Genomic DNA, 22,784 nt, shown 5'->3' on the forward strand with positions numbered 1-22,784 from the left:
TTAATATTAAAAAAATATTTCAATGAATATCACAACATTAAAGGCAATGTATACAAAGAAATTCAGAATAATAATCAAAAAAATATTTTAAATTAGAAAGTATATGGACATTTTCATTTTGTAATAACAAAGCTTTCCTTATTTGTCACATTCATTGTACACAAGTAACACCACAAATACTTGTTGGAAAATAAATAACGTTGCAATCTTAAATATGGTGCCTCAATATATAACAATTGTTTTCACAAACATGAAATTATCATTCTCGATTGTAGTGTTTATCTTTAAATACTTCAATTATAGCTATCCAATACCCTCCATATAGAAAATGCATAGGCTAATATTTTAAATACTACACACTGCGAACAAGCCAATCTGTGTGTTATATATAGTTTTACTAGTAAAATTGCCATTATCTTGATATTTGTCATGCATGTTAAAATTATTAGAGCAGTATGAATGGTAGAAGAACCTTGAATAATAAGATGATCTAAAGTGTCAAAAATCAGGTTAAGATCATCTGGACAATGGATAAACCAACACTCCCCGTGTGTTTTGTGACATGGACTAACCGCAATGCGATCGTTGACTAACACCTATGAGTTTTGATCTAACGACAATCACAGTGAAAATTAATTTTCCCTACATTCACTTCATAAAAAAATATATGCATATCTGAATTGCATCTCATAATCATTATCATTATTTTGTTCCTGGAATTGGTGATTGTATGCCTAATCCAAACTTATTTCTCTTGTATAAATAAATTGGAGCAAGTTAATAAGTAGATAAACTCAACCTTTTTGAAGATTACCTTTTCCCCAAGGGCAAAATTCTCATCCATCAAGTATAACTTTAACTTCAAAAATTCTCCCTGGATTTGGAGAAGAATTTCAAACAAAAAAGAGGTAGTTTATCCACTAATTAATTTACTCCATAATGAAACATTATCTGTACCATACCTCGGGTATTTGTCTGTCGTTGGCATGTCCCACGTGGTTGGATCGTCCTTGTGCCAGATAAATTGGTCTGTCAAGGAGAGATCAATGTTGTAATCTCTGCTTTGCACAATGTTATCCTCCACCAAGCTAACAATGTCGAGCATTATATTATTATATATTCCGACTTAACATGCGTTGCCTTATCGAATATTTAGCTTCCCCCAGTGTTCAAAGAGAATATTAGCGCTGGGAGGAAATTCCAAATGGAATCAATGGTAAATGTGTTAAAAGCATCATGTAAAAAGAAATTCCCATTAGGATCAACGCTTAGAATGTATCTCTACTAAAAAACATTTTCTAGAAGCATTTCCTAGCAGCATCGTCAGTCTAAAAACTGCTCTAGTGTTGCCTCGAATAAAAAATTTTAAAGGATAAACGCTTGGTTTTATTAAATGTGTCATCCATGACATTGATACCGACCAACGGGATTGACACATGTTAGTACACATTCCCTTTAATACTTTGGAACCACAAATCAGTGAGGCATGACCATGTGTGTACTTTTGTTGAACATATAAGCCTGTGATCGTGTATGGACTTTGTCCCATTAGACTTGGTGTTGGGCATGCTTTATCCTCACTATAGGTTCCCAGTTTTGAAAAAATGAATTTCCACTTAGAAACAACATTGAATCTACTGCAAGCGAACTTTTTGGTTTTGGTTTTGTGTGTATCGCACCTAGCTTCTACTCATCCTTCGGATTACTGCAACCTCTCCTCGAATATAAGTTTTTGATAGGATAAACGCTTGGTTTTATTAAATGTGTCATCCATGACATTGATACCGACCAACGGGATTGACACATGTTAGTACACATTCCCTTTAATACTTTGGAACCACAAATCAGTGAGGCATGACCATGTGTGTACTTTTGTTGAACATATAAGCCTGTGATCGTGTATGCACTTTGTCCCATAAGACTTGGTGTTGGGCATGCTTTATCCTCGCTATAGGTTCCCAGTTTTAAAAAAATGAATTTCCACTTAGAAACAAGATTGAATCTACTGCAAGCGAACATTTTGGTTTTGTGTGTGAGAGTTTGTTACCGGACCTAGCTTCTAATCATCCTTTGGATTACTGCAACCTCTCCTCCAAGTCGGTAATTCCAAATCCAAAAGTTCGAAAACCAATTGACTCTAGTTTTCAACTAATAAAAAAAGGGAAAAATCGTAGTAAGATGGCATTGCACTCCAGTTTGCAACCCGGGGAATGATGTAAACATCAGTGCCCTTCATCAATACAAACAACTTCAGAATGCTTCCTCAGTGTTCAAAACATTTCAACAGTAATGTTGAAAGATATTTAATAAAACTACATTTAGTCCAGGGGTTAGCTCAATCAGTGGTTGCTCATGTTACTGGGTATTTGGCTAAAATTCCACACTAGCAAATGCCCAGCTTGAGTCCCCCTAGGATTAGGCACACTAATCTACACTGACATGTTTATTAAGAATGGCATACTCAAATGTGGAAAAGCATCCCTTTGGTTTCCCCACATATATTTTCTTGGAGAAACCAAAAAATTAAAAAATAAGAATAAAAACTAAGAACAACTACTTAACAGTATCCAATATCTCGATTCTACATAAATGATAAATAAACAACTTCAATTGTACAAATCTCTCTAGATATACACCCATGATAAAAGCAAACCACCTACACAAATTGGGAGATCAAAAAGGAGTCGAAGCGTTTAGCCAAAAATAAAATAGGAAATATAAGGCATAATGAATAAAGCCAAAATTCCCTGATGGCCACATAATGCCTTCAGGCAGAGATTTTCTTCTTCGTGAAAAAACTTTACAAATTGAACTATAAATTTCATTTGAACCGAGGATGTGTTTAAGGGACTTCCCTCCAGATTTGAACAAACGAAATAATTGCCAAAAATACACCCTAGAATAGAAACATAATAACGGTTGTGATTTCCATGGAAGTTCAAACAGCATCATATTCATCAGTTACTCATTCCTAATATCTTCAAATTCGTTAGGTTCCAGCCAACCAGGATGTTCTTGTAGCTCTGTCATTTGCTTTGCATAAATTGTATTTGCATATTTCCAAGTCCCTCCCTTTACTCAGCACGAATCTGAATTACAAAATTATAGTAGCAGTTGTTTTCACGGAAGCTGAAAAAGCAACATATTCACTCATTCCACATATCTGCAAATTCATCAGGTTCCAGCGGATTAGAAAGTTCATGCATTTTCCTCCTCTGCTTGGCCTTAATTTTCTTTGCATATTTGCCAGCCTTTTTCCTTTTCTCTGCTGCACGAACCTGAATAAAAAAAAATGTTTGTTACGCAAGAACTTTTACACAGTGCAACCCAAAGCCAAATCCATATAGAATGATAAAAAAATGACCACAAAAGTAGATCAATGGGACTCACAAATACAACTGCATGAGTACATAGCGGGAATGCAAAAGCCACTGCTAACCCTAAACTATGCTATAAGAAAACACAAAAAGCTAGATAATATTATAAAAAGTTAATAAAGATATAAAGCTAAACCCTTGCTGAACATCAAAGCTTCTTGACCAGCAACAGTTCAGATACACACATCAGCATATTTCAGTTGCATGCTATTTATGGGCATGGCTCTCCATCATAATTGTATTTTCCAGCAAAAGATTTGAAAATATCATAAAGATTATATATGACATAATCCAATCCAATGGATTAAAACATACAATGCTAAGGATATAAATGGACCAGCTTTCGATAAAGGATAAGATTAGAGGTCAAGATAACCAGTAGAGGCCACTGAATGATATTTTTTTTGGGGAATCTACACAACATTGAAGGGACATCTACTACACCTCCCCATTTTTCTTGTGAAATGTCTAATGGACGTGGAAGGAGTCCCTCACTTCGTTGGGGTTGTCCACTTCCAAATGGGAATTTTCTCCTGTAGTTCCCAACTCTCTAGGGTTAAGGAAACATAAGGGGCACATCCACTGGGGGCTAAGTCACCGCATTCGTATTCGTGTTTGTGTTCGAGTTCGGCAATCTTGAAATTCAAATAAAGTTCGACACCTAAAATTTTGCTAATAAAATTCGGCATAAAATTCAACATATAAAATTTGAAATATTATACACAATTTAAGTTTAAGCAAGCTGAAAAACACATTTAGCCATAGTTCTCAAATAAATCATGTAGATTACCCCAGAAAACAAAACAAAACCATAAAGATAAACAAACAAAATTATAAAAAATAAAATAAATAAATAAATGAAAATTTTAAAAAAATAATAAAAAATAAATAAAATAAAATAAAAATCACCATTAACTTTCACTAAATCCATACAAACAATTACAAATTATTCCGCCGACAATACATCACAATGGACAAAATATCATGAAGATTATATATGACATAATCCAATCCAATGGATAAAAACATACAATGCCGACAATACATCACAATTAACAGAACTATAAATTGACAAAAAAATAATTGTTGTTTTAGTTAGTGAATTCTATTAACTGAACTAGACAAAAATTCATTATTCATCCCGATGATTCAACCCTCTCAATGGGTTGGTTGACAGAAACATTAATGAAGAAGATTGATTATTGTTCCCATTAGGAAAGTCTGTCAATCGGATCAAAAACCTTTCTCATTTTTTCAATGATTCCAAATGCCCTAGTGGCCTAGTTATTCAACTTCCCGGTGGCTAGTTATCCAACTCCCAAAGGCCCGATTATCTCACTGGTTGGTGGTGGAGTGAGCGAGTGTGACTGTGAGTGAGGTAGATTTTCGCATGTCGCCAAGTTTTAGCCTCAAGTTTATTAGGGTTACCAAACTTACCATTTTAATTTTTTTTTAATTATAAATGATGGAAAAATGTCGAACCACAAAACCCTGAAATGAACTTCAACGATTTTTTGGCGAATTTGTTAGTGTTCGTGTTCGACATAAAGTTCGTGTTCATGTTCGACATAAAGTTCGAGTTCGTGTTTGTGTTCGGCACAAAGTTCGATGAACATAAATGAATTTGTTCAAATTGTTTTGAGGCTCGGCGAATTTCAAATTCAAAGGATTAAATTCGCCGAACCCGGTGACTTAGACTGGGGGTGGGGAAGGGTTCCAATGCAGCATTGGATGATAGGAACCTCAGCATCCAAATGAGTTAATCAATGTATAGATCAAAAAGGGTGTGGTGAAAAAATACTTTCTGATGTTTGTGAGGTATCTAGTAAATTCATAACTACAGTTTATGTAGATTGTGTTGTTCTTAGATTTGGTGAGTAAATGGGTAAGCTGGTTAGAGTTATACACTAAACTAAGCTGCATGATACAGGGAAATGGGTGTGCATTTCTGAAATGGAAACACACTAGAAGCATGAGCCCCCAAAAAGTTTGGAAACTGGAAAACATGATATATTGAAACTTGGAAATAAATCATTATGAATAAATGAGTAAGAACATTTAAATGACAAGCAATGTTCCACAAATGCTTATATTGGGATCCTCATCATTAGTATCACCCTTCACCTCTACATCAATCTGTTAGACACCTAATCCTCAGGGATTGGGCGAAAATATGTAAATAGAGAAATTTGAACAATTGAAATGGGAAAAGACATTGAAATTGGAATCCCAAAGGTCACCACTCTTTTTGTATATAATGATGTTCACATTAATGGAAATCACACAATTGGGAGTTACCTTCCTGGCCTGGTACAAACCTCTAGGGACATTAGCCAGCACCAGCCAATTTCGATGAAACTACCTAATCCAAGCTTTAAAATATGGTACAAAAAGCTTAGCATCCTAATTAATGACTTTGATTTGAGTGAAGAGTACATTTTGGCTAAAGCCATCACAGAGGAGTCCAAAAATCAATATCACTAACATACATAAAGATCTTGGCGCTCTTGAGTAACTACCAATCAAATACCCTTACACACGATACAATCTAATGCAAATGCTACAATCCTACCAATCATGAAATCTTGGAAATTGTTAAGTCTGCTGAACTATGAATGGGATATGAAATTCTACTTTCTCCATATGAAGTTTGATGAGGTTGGAACTGCTCTCAAACATCATGAAACAATTAATGATAATGTTAAAAATTTAATTAAAAAGATGAAAAGGAAAAGTGAAGGCAAATAACACTTTTAATTGCCATCATTTTGATGCAAACTGAAGTGAAACCATCTTTTAAAGGAAATGTCCAGTCTTAGAGGTTTATAGAAGTCTCATTAATTCAATATCAACTTCTAATTAGGCAGTAAAACCAAAAATCTGGGTCACAATAATTAAATCAAGGAAAAATCGGACAAATTTCATTTGGAAACATGTTGTACAGTCGTTCAAATGCATTTCAATTTGTATGAAACACATTTCAGTGTTTCAATATGGAAACAAGGCTGCTACAGGTTTTTTTTGGGGGCAGAGGGGGGCGGAGGGTGGGCGGTGGTCAAGAATCCTGCAACATAGATACTAAAATATCAATATTATTAATTCAATATCAACTTCTAATTAGGCAGTAAAACCAAAAATGTGGGTCACAACATTAAATCAAGGCAAAATCAGACAAATTTCATTTGGAAACATGTACAGTCGCTGAAATGCATTTCAGTTTGTATGAAACACATTTCAGTCATGTTTCAGTGTTTTGATATGGAAACACGGCTGCTACAGGGTTTTTTTGAGAGTTCTTAGCTTAGGACAGTCACTTCAAAATTCCATATAAGCTCATTTGTTAGTCTATTTTATTTCCATTAGCAATCTCATGAAACATTATCAAACTGACAGTGACTGAAGAAAGAACATAAAAGATAGATGCAGAAGACAAGCCAAGACAAGAGTACACAAGGATATGGCTCAAGCCAGGGAAAAACCCCAAGATGGGGAAAACCCTATATCAATTCTTCTTATTATTAATATCGAATGTTCAGCAGAGAGAGAGAGTACAATAATCCAAAGTCAAAATGACTTTGACAATTTGAAGATTCAACATCTTAAACAAGACCCTCTTTTCTACTTCGGCTTTTACTGGCATGCATGAAGAAGACTTTCACTGGCCCTTAGGGCTGATCTGGGCCCATGAAAGGAGTCTCAGTCCCCTTGACTGTGATGGTGCAGATCTGCAGCTGCCCTAGAGTGGTAGATGTGAAGAGCAGTCAAAAATCTTTATCAAAACATCCACAAACTAACCCAGGAGCAGTACATGAATACGGCCAGCCTTTCTGTTTTACAATTCGATCTTGCAAAGACAGACTTCACCCACACAAACATTCCAGAAATTCCCTCAAAGTCTGTGGCTGCCCTTCAGGAAAATCTCGGCCCTACCTGAGAAGAGAGACCCGAAACAACAAGCACTGTGTCCTCCTCCAAGAACTTGCCTACCTCAAAAACCTTTTGATGTCTCTAAGATATGTCTAATGAGGTTGAAGTACCCTTCCTTTTATAGGAGTTGGAGAGGGGTTTAACTTGGTTAGTTAACCCCAAGCCGACCTTGATGAGTTACCCATGGGAGTTTCGTAAATTCAAAAACATATTTTTCTTTATCCAAAATTGATGATCTTTAGGTCAATTTTGGTCCCCTCGAAAAGAGGAATTTACTGCAATCATCATCTCTCACAAATAAGATGATCCGAGGACGAATTTGGCCCTAGTTTCCAATTTAACAACTTCTAATTAGGCAGTAAAACAAAAAAATGTGGGTCACAACAATTAAATCAAGGCAAAATCGGACAAATTTCATTTGGAAACATGTTGTACAGTCGCTGAAATGCATTTCAATTTGTATGAAATGCATTTCGTTCGTGTTTCAGTGTTTCGATATGGAAACACAGCTGCTACAGGGTATTTTTTTGGGGGGGAGAGGGTAGGCAGTGGTCAAGAATCCTGCAACATAGATACTAAAATATGTTACTGAAAGAAACAAATTTGACCAATAGGTAATGCTCATTGCATAGATGATAAAATCTAGAAGACAGTGAGCATCATATGCTATACATGGTAATGTCTGGTTTAACCTCACTGATACATGTAATTACATTTTATTATCATTATATTGTACTATTTATATAATGAGGTACATTACATATGGCAAGAAAAAATAGAGCGGATGGGAATCAATACATTTTTCAGCTCTCAAGTCACCCAATAATTTAGAAACAAATCGTAGAAACTGACAAAATCAGATAGAATCCAAGAGCAATCAGTTTTATATATTCTCAGTTTTCCATACTGAGCATTGAAATTATAAATAAAACTATCTCCTGCTTCCAAAAAAGGAAAATGTAAAGGGGAGGGTTAGAAAGATCACCTGGTTAGGAGAGACGTAGAAAGGATTTTCATATAATGTCTGACCAGTAAAACTGCCACTAAAAATTTTAATCGGATTCAAGCAAAATCTCGGACCAACCTGCAAATAAAGTCACTTGATTTGATGCATATGGAATTTACATTTCAACAGCACAATAACAGAAAAGCAAAAAAAACATTTACATTTTAAAATTCTTAGATATATTTGCTATTGCTGATATACTTAAGAGAATGGTATGCAACCAAAAAATAGCAGCCGAAGTTTTCTTGAGGGACACTGAATAATAAGTAAACCAACCTCAATAAGAGTCATTTTGTCCAAACCACCTCGGTCAATTTTCTCAGTTCCATGGTGCGGAACAGATATCTACATAATACAACAGAGTTTAAATGTAGTAAAAATCGAAGCACACATGAAAGCTAAAAGATAACAATAAACTACAGTGCAGCCAATTAAATTAGTCCTCGCACAAAAATGAAACCAAGCTAATCAACACTCCAGATAGGACTAACTCAGTGAAACAACCCTGTAGGCTTTGTTGACATGTCACATTGTTATTGCATATGCGTGAACACATTTAATTTTCACCCATATTTTATAGAAGAAAGATATATAAAAGATGTAGGTAATGGTAAAAAGCAAGATATTAGCATAACTACATAAGTACAGTGTCACAGCAAATTGCGAGTTTGACTTAGATTGGGCTGGAAAAAAGTTTTCTGGATCAAACTGAGTCAAACTTGGGGTCAACCTACATTTGACTCAATTAATGCAAGTTTGACTCATGATTATCACAAGTCAAACTCTGCTCGTTGATTTTTCCCCAATTTTTCCTGATTCGAGTTTTTGTACTTGTGTATTTCTTTATATTTTTGTATGTATATTTCTTTATATTTTGTACCAAAAGTTTTTCTTGAGATTTTGTCAAAACTTTCCCAATCCATTTCAAATTCTTGGCCTTTCTGCCTCACTGATTATTTCCCAATTCTGACCCTGGTAACTTTGATAAGCGCACATAAATTTCAAACTAGTCATGCATCATTTAGCATTGGGAAATGTCAGAGTTTTGTTGGAAATTCATAGTTATATGAGGGTTTGATTGTCCTTTCTTGATAATTACTTGTGAGTGTGTTGGCTTCTTTTATTTCATTATTATCTTATCTTTCATCAAGCAATTACCATATTATGTGTGTATGAAGATCACAAAACAAGAGTCACAAGATATAGGCACTATGCCAGGGCAAAACCCCCCTCGAGGGGTAAACCCATTCAAAATAATTATTCCTTTCAATAGTAATCTTTAGGACTCTTCACCATAGACCAAGACCAGACCTTCCCTCCACACCAAGTCAGCCTTCCAGATCTTCGACCCCTTCCAGCTACTTCGACTAGGTAGCAACTTCAAACAACAAGCAGCTTCCGGCAACAAGGAAACTTAGGAGACTTCGATCTCCCAATCCAAAACACAAACAAAGAGAGAGAGAAAGGCACCAAAAAGTTCGATTTTCTTCCTCCTTAGACTTCCCCAAACTCGCACTTCTTTCGACTTCCCAACAACAAACTTCGCACTTCTCCAACTACTCTTGAGATATCGAACTAGCTTGAGAGATGATGCTCCAAATAACTTCGACTAGCTTCTATTTATAAGCTTCTTGTGGGTCGAATTAGGGTCCTTAGGCCAACTTGATCTCTCTTAGGCCAACTTGATGTGGAGGATGCATACATCATATTTGACTCAATACTAAACCTTTTTACATAATTCAAAAGCCCAAGGGTATCTTTGAATGTACAATGACTCTATAAACTTAATATTAATCCTAGGAGTCCACAGTGGGGACTTTGACTAATATAATGATGACCCAAACAAGAAACTCATGCTTTAATAAGTCATTGTTACAATAATAATAATAATAATAAATTATTCTCTTGACAAGTACATTACATGATGATGCAAGTACATTATGAAGACCGAACACAGTTACATTTTCCAACACTCCCACTTAACTAGGGAGGTATTAATAATGTACAAATAAAATGGAAGATCTCAAACTATATGAACCATGAAGAACTTTAGCCACCAGAATGCCATGGACTAGATTCCTGACCAGGGCAATCCATCCATTGATCTCTCAACAATTTAGGCAACGCAATGCCATGGACTAGATTCTTGACCAGGGCAATCTATCCAAGTGGGAATAAGGTGGACTCAAGCTTTCAGCGCCTCTAGGTACCATGGGAATAAGGTGGACTCAAGCTTTCAGCCCCTCTAGGTACCATCAGGGTTACTTGCTAACCACCAACCCTAACCAACACCACCTTTCCAACTTCAGGATCCAGACATCAACACAAAGTGCCGGCCAAATGTCTTCCTACACAATGCTTCACTTGCAAAGCCTCAACAAATCTCTTCCACACTCTTATCATCAATACAATCAGCAATATCTACCAAACCAAGCAGGTTCCTTAGATATTCAAACTTCTTATTAGGAAGAGCCTTTGTCAGTATGTCTGCTACCTATTCATCTGTCGAGACATACTCCAACTTCACGATCCCATCCTGCACCAAGTTCCTAATAAAGTGGAACTTATTATTGATATGTTTCGTCCTCGAATGAAACACAAGATCTCCAAACATCTTAGTACAGCTTTGATTGTCACAATTAATCACAGTAGGACCCAAAGACTTCTCGAACAAATCTGTCAAAAGATTCCTTAACCAAACAACCTCTTTTCCTACTTCACATGCAACCACATATTCTGTCTCGGCACTACTCAATGCAATGATATCTTGCTTCCTACTCATCCATGAGATCATAGCAGCTCCTAGACTCAAGCATCCTCCAGTAGTGCTCCTTCCATCGGTCTCACTGCCACCTCAATCGGGGTCTATGAAGCCAATTAGTTTGACTTCCTTACTATCATATTTTAAGCAGTGATGTATAGTGACACGAAGATACCTCAATATATGTTTGGCAGTAATCCAGTGATCATGACGAGGCTCCAACTGAAACTGACTAAGAATGCTCACTGCAAAACATATATTTGGCCTAGTATTTACTAGATACATCAGGGAACCCAACCACTATCAATATGAGGTAGGATCCACGAGACTAGAGTCAGAGCCCCTCAACTTCTTGAGGTTGGTGATCATAGGAGTAGTCATCGGCTTGAAATCCATCATCCCGAATTTTTGCAATAACTTGATGATGTACTTTCCTTGCCCTAAATACATCTCCCTAGGCCTCTGCCATACTTCTAGACCTAGGTAATAATGCATCAATCCTAGATCCTTCATTTCAAATTCAGCTGCCAACATTTTCTTACATTCTTGAATTCTTCGCTCTGTACTTGTGATGAATAGATCATCCACATATAGTATAATAATGACATACTCATTATTCCAACCTTAATGTAGAGATTCAGATCAACAGAACTCTTCACCAACCCAATTCTAAGTAGATATATGCATCCATCTTTGCATACCATGCCCTAGGTGCTTGCTTCAAACCATATAAGGCCTTCTTAAGTCTGCAAACATGAGAGTCCCTGATATTCACTTCAAAGCCCTCGGGTTGTTCGATGTACACTTCCTCATCAACGGTCAAATTCAAAAACACGGTCTAAACATCCATTTGATGGATATTCCACCCCATTGTAGCAGCCAAAGTAACCAACGATCTAATGGTAGTGTACCTTGTTGTAGGTGCAAAGGTTTCTTCATAATCAATGCCTTCCTTTTGAGAGAAACCTCTTGCAATGAATCTTGCTTTGTACTTGTCTATACTTCCATCAATGGCATGTTTGATCTTATATATCCACTTAGTTGTGACAACCGATTTGTCACTAGGTCTAGGAACGATCTCCCAAACCCCATTTTTCATGATGGATTGATATTCTTCTTGCATTGCTTTCTTCCAAAACTCTTCATGTGCAGCTTCCTTGAATGTAGATGGTTTGGCTTCAATTAACTTTCTCATACATGCAACATAGCCAAAATATCTCTTAGGTTCCTTACTTTCCTTGAAGGAACCTTTCGCAGCTTCATGTCCTTCAGCATCTTCTAATGTAGCTTTCAACCAATTTGGCCTCTTCCTTGTGGTTGGGATAACCACTGATTGAATAGGCTCACTTGGTCCTTCTTCTTCGAGATTTGTAGTAGAGTTTTCATGATGAAATTCTTCTTCTTCAAATACGGGAACTTCTTCATCATCAAAATCAATAGGAATATCCTTTGATTTCTTGTATGCTTGATTTTCATCGAATATGACATCCCTACTTACTTCAATGTCTCTTCCTTCCTTTATGTAGATTCTATATGTTTTTGACGAAGGACTATAACCAACGAATATTCCCTTGATACTTGTAGAGTCCAACTTCTTTCGCTTGTCTTTTGGAACATGGATATATGTTGGAATTCCAAAGATTCAGAGGTGATCCACACTCGGCTTCTTTCCTGTGAATACTTCTTCGAGTGTTGTATTATCAAGACTCTTATGAGGACTTCTATTTTGAATGTATACAACAGTCATTACTGCTTCTCCCCATAAGAACTTTGGTAGATCTTGATCAAGGAGCATAGTTCGAATGCCTTCTTCAATTGACCTATTCTTCCTTTCGGCCAATCCATTTTGTTCGGGATAATAGGGAACAATGAACTCCCTCTTAATACCTGTTTCCTTACAAGATGCAATCAATTCCTTAGAAATGTATTCCCCACCATTGTCAGACCTCGGAGTTTTTATCTATCTTTCGATTAGGGTTTCCACTTCAGCCCTAAACTCCTTGAACTTATCAAATACTTCATCTTTAGTTTTGAAGAGGTAGATCCATGTCTTTCTAGAATGGTCATTAATAAATGTCACATAGTAGAGATGACCTCCAAGTGATTTGTCAAACATGGGCCCACACACATCGGCATGGATGAGGTCTAATATCTCTTTAGACCTAGTTTCACCATTATGAAATGGCTTTCTAGTATGTTTTCCCAAAGAGCATCCCTTGCACACACCTTCATGATCTAACTTCATATAAGGTATACCATGAACCAGTTGACTAAGAGAAGGGATGACCTTATAAAGACTTCCTTATAAGGTCATGGTTCATATAAGGAATACCATGAACCAGTTGAGAGGTGGTGTAATGACCCTATAAAGACTTCCTTCACGAACTCCAATAACCCTAGCTTTATCAATGCTAGAGTATTTTTCATCAACAAAAGCAACTCTTTCCCCTTTATCTTCTAAACAAGAAATAGAAAGCAAATTCTTTTTCAAACCTGGAACATAGAGAATGTTGTTAAGATGTAGCTTCGATCCATTATCCAGCGTCAACGATGTTGATCCCAGGCCTCTAAGAGCATAGCTTTTGTTGTCACCTAATTCCACTGCATGAAAGGATGGCTCCTTTGATAGTGTATGAAGTTGCTTACTTTCACCTATCATGTGTCTCAATGCTCCACTATCAATGATCCATGCATTGTCATCAATAAGAGAACTTGTAAGGGTAGCCAAGAATCCATGACTCTTGACCTTGTTGAACAAGTAGTAGATGACCTTCTTGATCCAACGTCTAGCAGTGTTGCAACCCATTCTTATGTAGTTCACCATAGAGGGAGAATCCATGCCAACAAAGTGATCTTTGACTCTTCCTGACCTTAGCTTTTATTAGAATAAATGTTATTTTAGTGTTTAATGCTCATTCGGATAAGATCGTATGTGATCTTATTAGCAGTCTTAAGAAACTTGATGTTTCTATTTCTTAGTAGAAACTTGTTGTTTCTATTTTTGTAAATACATTTGTATTATTTATTGAGCTTCATTGCTCATTGAAAATCAATTCAATTCATTCATTGATTATGGAATCAGAGAACAGGTATTTTTTCGAAATAATTTTTCATTGTTTGAAAAATTTTGTGTTCATTTCGAAATTGCTCTCTAGGGGTCTGAATTTTTTTTTGCCTGAAGACGGAATCCAAAATCGAGAGCATCATGTCGCTGAGGCACTGTTGTCCCCCGAGGGTTAGCGTCTCTGTTGTGAAGTTCTTCAGCGTGTACAACTGACTGGATTACCGGTGGAAACTTGCACTCGACCCCAGGGCTCACCAAGCTCAACACCGTCTTGTTAAGCGTTGCGTCCCTGGCAAATGCTCACGGCAACAGACAAGTCGCTACTGGTGGGCGTGCAGTCGACCACCGTGCAAAGGCAGCCTGAGTCATTGAGAATGTTGGCGTTGACGACTAGACTGTAAGCCACTGTCAGAAACGTCGGAACCTTTCAGAAGCCCTCGTGCGTCAAATTTCAAGAAGAAGCAACCTCAATACCTCGTGGACGAAAGTCGTTATAATCTTTTCGAGTATTGTTGAACACCGTGCATTGTTGTTCTTGCCCGGAGCTCTCAGTTTCTCGATCCGCGACTGGAATCCCCGCCCAACTTTTGTCATTACCATTGCAAAGTAGCAGCAAGACCCCCCTGCTAGTTTCTGGGTTTAATTTTGCAACGCATGCCAAGCACGCAGAGGACGACGCGTTCTTCTTACACGCAGCACGAGAAATTGACAGTGCGGAGGGTGGATGTTATAAACTTGTGCGTGAGGCTGCGCGTGGTGATCTGGAGGAATTACGAGAAATCTTCTCAGAAATCTGCTGAATCAGGCATCTGTATCGCTTTGTAGTTTCATGGTCTCGGGTTCGATCTCGGACAGGGTTACTTGAACCAGGAAATCATCGACAGCAGCACACTGGCTGGCTCTGAATTGAAGTCCGGTTTGAGCAAGCCAAGGATTGTTTGATAGCACAGCGTTGTTTGGGCAACAGCGGCTCACCTTGTGATTTTTTTCCTAAGGAATTTGTGGCAGCGCATAGCAGGAGGCAGAAATTACTAAGGTTGAAATCTGAAGCTCGTCTCATCCTTTCGCTGACACCGTGGCTTGTTTCGTGGCTCGTTTTTTTTCGACCAAGGTATTTTACTTTTTCATTTGTCGAAAAAAATTTCTGATTACAGATTTGATGTGGGTTTTGTGATATCTCAACTGGGTAATCATCAGAATTTTTTGGGTGCATCGTTTTTTGTGCCTCGATTTTTCGAGTCAACGGATTTGAATTTTGTTTCTAGCACCTATCAGATTTTGTCCAGATCAGCTAGCATCTACATTGAAATTCGTGCCGGACTCCTTTGTTGTTTTTTGTGTCTTGGGAAACATGCAGATGGCCTTGCTAACAAATCTGATGTTGGAAGGCAGTCAGTGCTTTAATAGCACCAATTATAACATCTAGAAACAGAGAATGTTGACCATTTTTTAATATAGGCGTCTTAACCAGCTCGTTTTGGGCAACGAGCTCAGTCCTCGTACCGCTGGTGCCGATCAAGATAAGTTTGATGATCGAAAACGAGAGGCTGTTATGCTTCTCAAACTCTCTGTGACTGATGATCAATTACCACAGATTCCTTTCAGCAAGACAGCGCCAAAATCTGGCAACAATTGAAGGAAATACACGAGACATCCAACAAGAGCAGAGCTTTCTTTCTAAAGAATCAGTTGTTCTCCATCATGATGGACGAACATATGTCTTTGCAGGAACATCTTAACAAGATTAAAGACATTCGAGATCAGCTCGAAGCCATTGGTTGGACCATGGAGGAAGAAGATATGGTAGTCATCACTCTAAAAAGTCTACCGAAACCTTATGAACACTTCATAGAAACACTCAACATTATCACCACTAATGTTGATCTGAAGTTTTCGGAGTTATGCACCAAACTCCTGCAGTAGGATCGTTGGAAACAGCAGTTTGGTAGTGGTGCTTCATCAGCCTCCTCAAAAAATGCTTTTGCTGCCAAATATCAGTCCCCTCAGTCCTTTCAGCAGAAAGGTTCTTCTCAGCCTTCTGATCCCGCTAAGAAGAAAAATGTGCAGTGTAATTACTGTCACAAGTTCAGCCACATGAAGAAAGATTGCTGATAGAGGATTGCTTCTAAACAGAAGAAACAGGGAGGGTCTCATCAGACAGCGAATGTTCCAGAACATTCCGAGCAGAAGGAATCTGCCTTTTATGCCTTTATGGCTAAGAGGTCCTCAAATCATGCCCCGTCTTCTGCCTGGTACATTGACTCTGGTGCATCTCGTCATTTCTCTCACAAGCGTGACTAGTTTACTGACTTCTCATCTTTCAGTGATTCCGTGATATTCGGTGGAGGCGAGGAGTACACAATGGTTGGCAGAGGTACAGTTCAAATCCAGTCTGGTGGGCGCACACTCATCTCCCTGAATGTGTACTATGTTCCTAGTATGGAAATTAATATGCTGTCTGTCAGCCAGATTATGAGGAACTCTCCTCAGCTCGATGTGGTGTTCAGTGCACAAAAGTGCTCCATTATTGACAGGGACACTCGTCTTACGGTTGTTGTTGGCCTAGAAGATCATGGCCTATACAAGCTTCTTGACACTGGTGATTCTCCAGAAGTGGCTCTAGCAGATCGTGTTTGTCCCATCAGCACTCTGTGGCATCAGAGATATGGGCATCTAAACATTCAGTATCTCTCTCAGCTATCTCGGGAAGGACTTGTGTCAGGGTTACCTGATATTCAGACTCAACAGTTGGGAGTGTGTGGCACCTATCAAGCTGGCAAGCAACATCGGTCTTCATTCAAGGATGGAGAATCTTGGCGCGCATTTAAGGTACTCCAGTTAATTCATGCTGATATTTGTGGACCTATGAATACATCTTCAGTTACTAGTTGCAAATATTTTTTGTTTATTGTAGATGATTTCAGTAGAAAGATGTGGGTGTACTTTCTAAAACATAAATTTGATGTATTTAGTATCTTTCAGAAGTTTAAGTCCTTAGTTGAAAAAGAGTTTGGTTGTAATATCATAACTCTTAGGACAGATAACGAGGGGGAATTTTGTTCTTCTGCTTTCTCCAACTTCTGTGATACCCATGGCATCAAACGCTAGTTAACTACACCCTGCACTCCTCAGCAGAACAGTGTTGTCGAACATCGCAACCATACGGTTGTTGAAATGGCTCGTTCCCTGTTACAACACAAGAGTGTTCCGAACAAATTTTGGTTTGAAGCAGTGTTTATTGCTGTCTATCTTCTTAACCGATCACCTACTCAGGTTGTTAAGGGGAAGACACCAGAAGAGATTTGGTCTGTTTGTAACTCTAAGATCAGTCACCTCAAAGTGTTTGGCTCGGTTGCATATGTTTGGATTCCACCTGCTAAGCGCTCTAAGTTGGATTCCAAAAGCCAAAAACTCATGATGACAGGGTACAATGATCACCACAAGGCCTATAAGCTGATAGATATAGACACTGGTCGTCTTAGCTTCAGTCGAGACGTAGTATTTGATGAAGACAGAGGGTTCTTTCAGTCTCCTCCTTCTGAGCAGTGTTCTGAGGATCAACCTCACAATGTTCTTCTTCTGTTAGGTCCACCTGATGGGAGGGATGATGCAGCGTCAGTATTTGATGATGCACTACCCGAGCTTCCTCCGGAAAATAATCCTCCTCTTGCTGCTCCTGTTGTTCCTGAGCCTCCTCCACCTACTCCTGATATTGGTTCTTCTACTCTCCGGCCTAAATGGTGGGCTAAAACTATTGGTGATCTCCGGGATAATGAGCTCCTTGAAGGTAGAACTTCCAGAAATAAGAGCAAACAACAGCGTACAGTCAATTTTGCTCTTATGGCTAACCTACACAGTGTTTTTGAGCCTCAAAACTATTTAGAGGCTAAGGGTATACCTGAGTGGGAACAGGCCATGGAAGCTGAATTCTAGAGTCTTCAAAAGAATCATACTTGGACCCTTTCTGATCTTCCTACAGGGAAGAAGCCCATTAGCTGCAAATGGGTGTATAAAGTGAAATACAAAGCTGACAGAACCCTAGACAAGTATAAGGCTCGCCTTGTTGCTCGAGGGTTCTCACAGAAGGAAGGCATAGACTATGAGGAGACCTTTGCTCCTACAGCCAAGATGAGTACCATACGGCTCGTCCTTGCCTTAGCAGCTCAGTTCAGTTGGAAAGTCCATCAGATGGATGTAAAGAGTGTTTTTCTGAATGGTGACTTACAGGAAGAAGTCTACATGACGCAGCCTCCAGGATTCAAGATCGTCAGTCAAGCACAGAAAGTCTGTAGATTAGTCAAAGCACTGTATGGTTTGAAACAAGCTCCTCGGGCTTGGTACATGAAAATTGATAAGTACCTAACAAATCATGGCTTTTAGCAGAGTCTATCTGATGCAAACCTGTATATCAAGCATACTGGTACTGATATTCTGTTTGTGGTTGTCTATGTGGATGACCTTATAATTACTGGCAGTTCAGCACATTTGATCCATGGGATCAAACAAGATTTGTGCAGCACTTTTGATATGATAGATTTGGGACTTCTTCATTACTGTTTGGGGGTTGAAGTCTGGCAGACTGAGAACAACATCTTTCTCTCTCAGTCCAAGTATGCCAGAAATCTTGTGGATAGGTTCAGAATGCAGGATTGCAAACCTGCCACGACTCCTATGGAACCAGGGCTCAAACTTTCAGCTCAGTCATCCTCACCACTTGTGGATGAAACTTTAGTCAAGCAATTAGTGGGCAGCCTCATCTACCTTACTGCCACTAGACCTGACATCAGTTTTGCAATGAGCTACATTTCACGCATCATGTCAGCTCCTACAGCTAATCATTGGATAGCAGCGAAGCATGTGCTGTGTTATGTGCGTGGCACCCTAATTATGTACTTCTGTACACTCGAAGTTCTGATCCTACACTCAGTGGTTACACAGATTCCAACTGGGCTGGTTCGGTTGATGACTGTAAATCTACCGCTGGGTATGTGTTTAGTCTGGGATCCGGTGCTGTCACATCATACATGGACTAGTAAGAAGCAGCAGGCAGTGGCTCTCTCCTCGACAGAAGCAAAGTATCGGGGAGCAGTTAAGGCATATTGTGAGGAAGTTTGGCTTCAATGTATGCTTGTGGATATGCATGTTTCTCAGGCAGGTCCTACTCCCTTGTTCTGTGATAATCAGGGAGTGCTCAAACTTGCCAAGAATCCAGTCTTCGATGAACGAAAAAAGCATGTGGAAACCCATTGTCACTACATTCGACAACTTGTTGAAGACGGATCCATTCAGTTGATGTGTGTTCCCACAACGGAGTAGCCAGCAAACATCTTCACCAAGCCCCTTGGTCCTGATTAGTTTATAAAATTCAGAGGGTCTATAAGTGTTGTAAATAGATTGAGCATTAAGGGAGGGTATTAGAATAAATGCTATTTTAGTGTTTAATGCTCATTCGGATAAGATCGTATATGATCTTATTAGCGGTTTCTTAGAAGAAACTTGTTTCTATTTCTTAGTAGAAACATGCTATTTCTATTTCTGTAAATACATTTGTATTATTTATTGAGCTTCATTTCTCATTGAAAATCAATTCAATTCATTCATTGATTAGCTTTGATACCATGTTGGAAAATCAAAGTAGTTATATTAGGGTTTGATTCTCCTTTCTTGATAATTACTTGTGTGTGTTGGCTTCTTTTACTTCTTTATTATCTTATCCTTCATCAAGCAATTACCATATTATGTGTGTATGAAGATCACAAAACAAGAGACACAAGATATAGGCACTATGCCAGGGCAAAACCCACCTAGAGGGGAAAACCCAGTCAAAATAATTCTTCCTTTCAATAGTAATCTTTGAGACTCTTCACCCTAGACCAAGACCAGACCTTCCCTCCACACCAAGTCAGCCTTCCAGATTTTCGACCCCTTCCAGCAACTTCGACTAGGCAGCAGTTTCTGGCAACAGGCAACTTCCAATAACAACGAAACTCAGGAGACTTCGATCTCTCAATCGAGAACACGAAACAGAGAGAGGGGCACCAAAAAGTTCAATTTTCTTCCTTTCCATAGACTTCCCCAAACTCGCACTTCTTTCGGCTTCCCAGCAACAAACTTCGCACTTCTCTAGCTACTCTTGAGATATCGAACTAGCTTGAGAGATGATGCTCCAAATGACTTCGACTAGCTTGTATTTATAGGCTTTTTGTGGGTCGAATTAGGGTCCTTAGGCCGACTTGATGTGGAGGATATATAATCATATTTGACTCAATACTAAACCCTTTTACATGATTCAAAAGCCCAAGAAGGGTCTCTTTGAATGTACAATGACTCTATAACTTAATATTAATCTTAGGAGTCCACAATGGGGACTTTGACTAATATAATGATGACCCAAGCATGAGACCCATGCTTTAATAAGTCATTGTTACAATAATAAAAATTATTTTCTTTATTCTTTTGACAAGTACATTACATGACGACTCAAGTACTAATGAAGACTGAACATAGTTACATTTTCCAACAAGTTCATGATTCTGAACAATTGGAAAGTAAAACAGCTATCCAATTTATAAACTAGTAAATACCATGTTCACACCATACATGTTTGCAGTTTTATCCATATGCATAGCATGAATACTGTGTTTTGCATCAAATTTTAGGTGAAGTATTTAAAACACTGTAACACCTCTCTGAAAGTTTCAGCCATAATATTTTATGAATATAAAAGTTAATCATACATATCCAAACATTAAACAAACACAATTATACATATTCCATTAAGACATAATACATAGCACAATATTGCCATTAGATATCTCAGTAAATCTACAATTATTTTGCAAATTACAGTACTAACCTGGTAATTGCGAAACCAAACGTGATTGTCTACAATAGAAAAAACAAACACATGATCAAAAAAGGGTTTCGTCTTCCTGTGATCCTTTGGCGTACAAAATATCTGCAAGTTAGAATGTAGATGTGAGAATTTGAAAATTGACCACCAACGCTGAAGCCATAGTCATCATTGCAAGAACTGGCAAGATGTATGAAAGGCAACAAAATTCATCAAACAAACTTTTAAAGTGGAATATTTTTAGCAGCTAATACTATAGATTGTCAATAATAGGCAGATAGGCTGGTCACTCCATCCCCAATACAGAAGGCAAGATGCAGCTCACATCTATCTCCATTGTACCCTGTTGGTAAAAAATTAAATCTTTCAGATTATCTGACTAACTATTTAAGGGTTTATCTTTTGAAAGGCAGAGTCAAAATGATGCCTGGTTCTCCTTGCACTCACGAGTCACAACTTCCACTTCCAATGATTAGTTTTTTTAATGGTTGACATTTTTAAAACTTATTTTGAAAATCTTGCATCTAGAATATGTGGATGACAATTTGCAATTCGATGGTTTAACAGCAAAGAATCAATACATTCAAACTTGTGATAACCTACTTGAGTCATAATCTCCTTCAAAAGCTGCCAATGAGGTTGTAAATCAAAATCTGATGAAAATGTGAGAATAGGCCGTGACCCTTTGAGATGGTTCCCAGTTAACTTGAGCTCTTCCATTGTGTGGACTGCATATAATAAAGCAAAAACGTCATAGCTTTAACAGTTGGAATTGACATAGACTAACAATATCTATGCATAAAACAATAATAAATTCTTCAGCTGGCAATATGAGACAACAATAATAACCTTAAATGGTTTTAGCAGTTCACAAAAGCTTATGGCAAATGAAAAATGGAATTTGCATCTTTTCATGATTGATAAAAGATGCTGAATTCATAGGCATTGTTGCATCATTCCATTACATATGGCAAATCAACAACTGAAGGTTCATTTGGGTACTCACTACTTAGCCACTTAGATGATGAATCAACTTACCAGCGTTAACCAGGAATTTAACTGAAGGTCCACTCGGGGACTTTGCCATCCATAAATAGAGGTCTTTCTGCTTCCTGCACTGAAATAAACAGAAGCACTGGATAAGTATATATACCCTAATGACAGAATCATAATATTTATATACACTGGATGAAAAACCCTGCAATAATGCTACATGAGGCCCCATTTTATAACAGAACATTAGCAAGAGTAATTGACACGCTCAAACTGGCAAGTCCAGCCTGAAAACATGATTCCAAACAAATAAATAACAGGGCAATCAATCATAAAATGAGTTTCCAGCATCAATCAAATATACAGAAAATAGAGTTTTCAATATTAAAGCTTGCAAATAGAGTAGTGGTCTTTGCATTGCATTCAAATAGTACTTCAACCCTACAAAGGCTGATTCAAATTGGATCATTACACTATTTGTCATCCATTTTGATGCTTTCAGAGTAGAAAATTTGGAAGAATAAGCTCACATGATCATTTTTACTGGCAGGTTCCAGTTTTGCAAATTGGGGTTTTAAAACGTCTGGAACCAGTTTGAGGCATTTCCTGAAATTTTTTGGGGTCCAAAAACTCACTCGCACCAGACCCCCTGGTGCTGTTTTACATTCAGATAGCTTCCAACGGCACAAAAATGTACCTATGCAAAAGTTATGCCACCCAGAAGTTGAAATTTCCATTTTGTCCACCATGATTCGAGAGGATGCCTAGTCAACCCCATTACTCATGGAAAAGGGCTAGCCATG

General features: G+C 38.0%; 1 protein-coding gene across 1 annotated transcript in view; it reads right to left on the reverse strand.

The window, feature by feature from the left end:
- Positions 1-2,665: 2,665 nt before the first annotated feature.
- Positions 2,666-22,784, reverse strand: part of LOC149156273 (ribosome biogenesis protein BRX1 homolog 1-like) — a 67,325-nt gene continuing 47,206 nt past the window's right edge. The window contains exons 3-8 of the mRNA XM_089438056.1: positions 22,027-22,105; positions 21,592-21,716; positions 20,992-21,093; positions 8,587-8,655; positions 8,290-8,388; positions 2,666-3,278 (exon numbers count right to left, since the gene is read on the reverse strand). Coding sequence (XP_089294182.1) covers positions 3,147-3,278; positions 8,290-8,388; positions 8,587-8,655; positions 20,992-21,093; positions 21,592-21,716; positions 22,027-22,105 — 606 coding nt within the window. The 3' untranslated portion in view covers positions 2,666-3,146. The remainder of the gene's footprint in view (positions 3,279-8,289; positions 8,389-8,586; positions 8,656-20,991; positions 21,094-21,591; positions 21,717-22,026; positions 22,106-22,784) is intronic.

Source organism: Pinus tabuliformis, chromosome 9, assembly GCF_031772625.1.
Source record: "Pinus tabuliformis cultivar Carrire ecotype Pingquan chromosome 9, CPIR1, whole genome shotgun sequence".
In the NCBI taxonomy this organism is placed as follows: domain Eukaryota; kingdom Viridiplantae; phylum Streptophyta; class Pinopsida; order Pinales; family Pinaceae; genus Pinus; species Pinus tabuliformis.